The 3,712-nt window shown below is 45.8% G+C and overlaps 1 protein-coding gene across 1 annotated transcript; it reads right to left on the bottom strand.

The window, feature by feature from the left end:
• Positions 1-1,673: 1,673 nt before the first annotated feature.
• LOC133165842 (transmembrane protein 236-like) lies at positions 1,674-3,658 on the bottom strand. Its single transcript, XM_061295735.1, has 5 exons — positions 3,625-3,658; positions 3,170-3,509; positions 3,002-3,074; positions 2,658-2,781; positions 1,674-2,527 (listed from the first exon to the last, which is right to left on the bottom strand). Exons 1-5 carry the CDS (start codon positions 3,656-3,658, stop codon positions 1,923-1,925), a joined length of 1,176 nt encoding a protein of 391 aa, XP_061151719.1. The 3' UTR covers positions 1,674-1,922.
• Between the last annotated feature and the right edge of the window lie 54 nt (positions 3,659-3,712).

The following is a 3,712-nucleotide window of genomic DNA, read 5'->3' as shown; positions in this document are numbered from 1 at the left end:
AGCAGTTGGACGCGCGGTGCACGCCGGTTAAATAAAGCCGCCAGTGCATGCGCGTTGCGTTTGACAGCCCCTGCTTCAAGCGCGTGCGCATTCAAACGTGAACCAGTGAAACGACAAAAGCATTGCGAGCAAATCCATGACGGTTCCCTCAAAAGTTCTTTGGGATTCTTGGAGTGTCTTGTTGGATCTTTGGAAGGATTATTACATAATAGAGATGATAGGAGCTATGATATGCTCAAGTGGCAATTGGAACGCTTCGGCTGGATGCGGTGAAGCGTGCAAGCGCTCCACTAACTTCCGAGAAGAATCACCAAACGAGCAGCCAAGTGACGCACGGACACTTCATTAGAACAATTCTGTCTTTACATTGTCAGAGAGATATTCATTAGTTTGTGAAATGATTGAAAATGAGCTTTTTGCTCATTCATACCTTTCATAAGTATTGTTGATTAATATACTGTACATGAGTTATTTTTAAAGAAATACAAAATGCAATAAGGAAAAATAGAACTATAATGTAAATCATTAAACTGTGCATCATGATTTAATCCTGCAATTCAATAAATTGTGCCCCTCTGTCTACATGTAATGCTGCAGCATTTCTGTTTGAACTTCTAAAACGGTCTTGAGTGATGTTAACACTTAGCATATGTTGATTGTTTGCATTATAGTCAAAACTACGTTTTTTTTGTTGTATTTTTTTAAATACCGTAATTTTCGGACTATAAGTCACGTTTCTTTAATCGTTTGGGTGGGGGGGGCGATTTATACTCAGGAGCGACTTATATAAATATATGTTTTTTTTCACTTTTTTGGCCATTTCATGGCTGGTGCGACTTATAGTCCGAAAATTACAGTACACAAAGTGTAAATGATCTTTCTTTTATGTTTAGTTTGACAGTAAAGTAATTGTGACAGCTTGAAGCCTTATTTGATGAACTCTTCAATATTTACCAAAGTGCTGGTTAGTAGGCAAGTGAATTGTGGCACAGTAATTGGCTGGGTGACCCACCCCATTCTCTCATTTGTCCATCTTAAAAAATAAATTCAATCCTTCCTTGGTATCCTGCTCTAATGTTGCAGGTGCATGAACGCCGGTCACTTACATAAGTGGACTGCACTCGCCGCCAGTTGCCCAGCCCACAGCAATACATCAAGACATCAAGTCTCGGGAGGAAGAGGAGGCTGAAGATGCCTGCGGGGGAGGAACTTTGTTGTCTCAGGTCGGGAGACGTCGTGATGTGTAGTGGCGCCAGGGAGTTCCGCTCGTGTCGCCCGCTGGTTCAAGTTGTGTATGGGGGAGTCAGCAGGTCCAAAAAGGTGTCGTCTCACTTCATTTCTTCGTCACCGATGAGATGTTGGAGGGGGGATTCCCCCCTTCAAGGGTCCTCTTACCTGTTTGTGCTCCTCCTCATGTGTGTTTGTGTGCACGCTGCAGCCCTCACCTCCCTGCCTCTGTTGCCATGGCGCAGCAAGTAACATTAAGGCTAGCGCAGGAGGCACACAGCCTGAATTCAAATTAGCAAGACCCCCACCTCTCCTCACAACAACAGCAATCTCCTCCCTCCTCCTCCAGACACAATTAATATTGTGCTGTGTGAAGTTCCGTTACCTTCCCCAAGTAGGCGGAATTGTAGATTTATATTTTAATTAGGATACATTGCACTCCAAAATATTGTACTTAAAAAAAACAGTTAAACAGTTTTGTTTGTCAAATTAAACAAAAATATATTTAAAACATTTAGGACATTTCACATATAACTAAAATATTCTTGTTATTTTTGAATTTGATATTTTGCTGGGAGAAGTCTGAAATTTTTGAGAACCAAATGTTCCCAAGATTAATGTGTGTTGTACAAAAATGTAAATAAGAATATTTATGATGATTATGGTGTGTGTGTTTGTGTGTGTGTGTGTGTGTGTCAGAACATACTGTGCCTCTTGAATATCTTGGTCACACAGGTGAAGTAGAAGAAGGCCAGGCTGACCAAAGCGTTCTTTAGTGGGAACAAAACGGGCGTGATGAGTCCGAAGATGGCCAGCAGGGTCACCCGCGTGACCAAGAAGGGAACGTCCTGGAGAGCCACCCCAGCAATGGATGAAAATGGGCCATGAGGGATGAGAGTGGCCCGCAGGCTGGACAGGAAAGCCAGGATGAAGACTGGGTACACCCAGGCCGAGTAGAAGGTGGTCGGTTCGCCGGCCATCCGCACCATCTCCACTGTGTCCAACCAGAACAGGAAACAATCCACAAACGCCTCCAACCTGCCATCATTCCTCATTAAGAAGCCCAGGCGACCAGGGAAGGCTCGCGAGGACGAGTACAGGTAGGCGGCACCTGAAGATCTGGAAGTGGGGCGGCCCGCGTGGCGGTCAGAGCGCCGGTGGGGTGCGTAAGACTTGTTGGGGGACTCTGATTGGTGGTTGGACGTGGCGTCATTTTGGGCGTCGTTGGAGTTGGAGCTGACTGTCTCCAGGTGGATCTGGACCGGGGCAGCTAGTTCAAAGGTAAGGTCCACGTTGTCTGCTGCAAAACATAACCGTTGGGAACAAAACCAGTGGGCACATTTTGAAGCGTAATAAATCAAACTGTAAAAGGTGAGGTCACTATTGTAGAAACAAATAAAACCTGTTGCGCTTTATGAAATGTACGTTACATGGTCCGAGGAGTCTGAAGGGCCGCAGCCTCTCTACCAGGTCCACGCAAATGAGCGAAAACATCACCAAAGAGACGGGCAACTCAGCAAAGTGGTCCAGGCGCACGCCTGCGTTGACTTGAACCTATTAGATTGTTGAAGAGAAAGATTTTTAAAGAAATAGAAACAAAAAAATAAATAAACGGCTTGTTCTGTTAAGTGCTGGAGAATAGTTTTAGAATAATTGTCAGTGAAGTTAATGGGCAACCTGTCACATTACTGCTTAAGTTACTGAATAACTCACATGGTCATGCGGCCGTGACAATTTGTGATTTTTATTTCGTGAAAATATTTTTGCTTCTTACCTGGGAGCTTGTTATTACAATAGAAAAGCAAGGCAGCGTGCACAAGAGGAGATAAGCCAGCACTGTTGGTCTCCTTGAGGGGGGGCATGCAAAAAGACATTTTCTATGTCATGGTAAATTTCAATTCTAAGGCTATCCTTAGACATTTTATTACGGTAACACACTCACCATCGTGTGGTCCTGAGTCTCCGCCCCCTCAGGACGTAATACTTGAGGGGCAGCCACACCAGCAGGGCACAGGAGGTCACGTAGGCCACGGAGGAGGCCGCCACCACCAGCCAGTAGGTGGTGTCGTCACGTCCCCTCACCTTGCTCAGCAGGCGGGCGAAGCGCTCGGAGAGCACTAACGCGGGGACGGCCAGAGCGTCTTGGCCGAGGCCATGTCGAGAGGCGATGATGTTGACGACGACGGAGCGGCGATGTGGACTCTGCACACTTTGGGAAAGAAGCGAGCTTACGCTGCACAATAGGAGTGAGATTGCTTTATGGTGGACTTTTTTACGAGACACTCACCGTGCATCCCATCATGAACCAACACATTCAAAAGTCTTCATCAGGCCAGCATAAAACCAGGGACAGCTCTAGGATTTTTTTTTTTCAGTCCCTGGGCTAAGCTTTCTGACAGGGCCATAGCCCCCCCAGCACCACCCCTACCATAGCGCCATCCCTGCATACTAATCGGAATAGTTAAATTAGATTTTTTGAAGCTAA

Source organism: Syngnathus typhle, linkage group LG13 (genome assembly GCF_033458585.1).
Source record: "Syngnathus typhle isolate RoL2023-S1 ecotype Sweden linkage group LG13, RoL_Styp_1.0, whole genome shotgun sequence".
Lineage (NCBI taxonomy): Eukaryota > Metazoa > Chordata > Actinopteri > Syngnathiformes > Syngnathidae > Syngnathus > Syngnathus typhle.
This window is presented reverse-complemented; position numbering and strand designations above follow the sequence as displayed.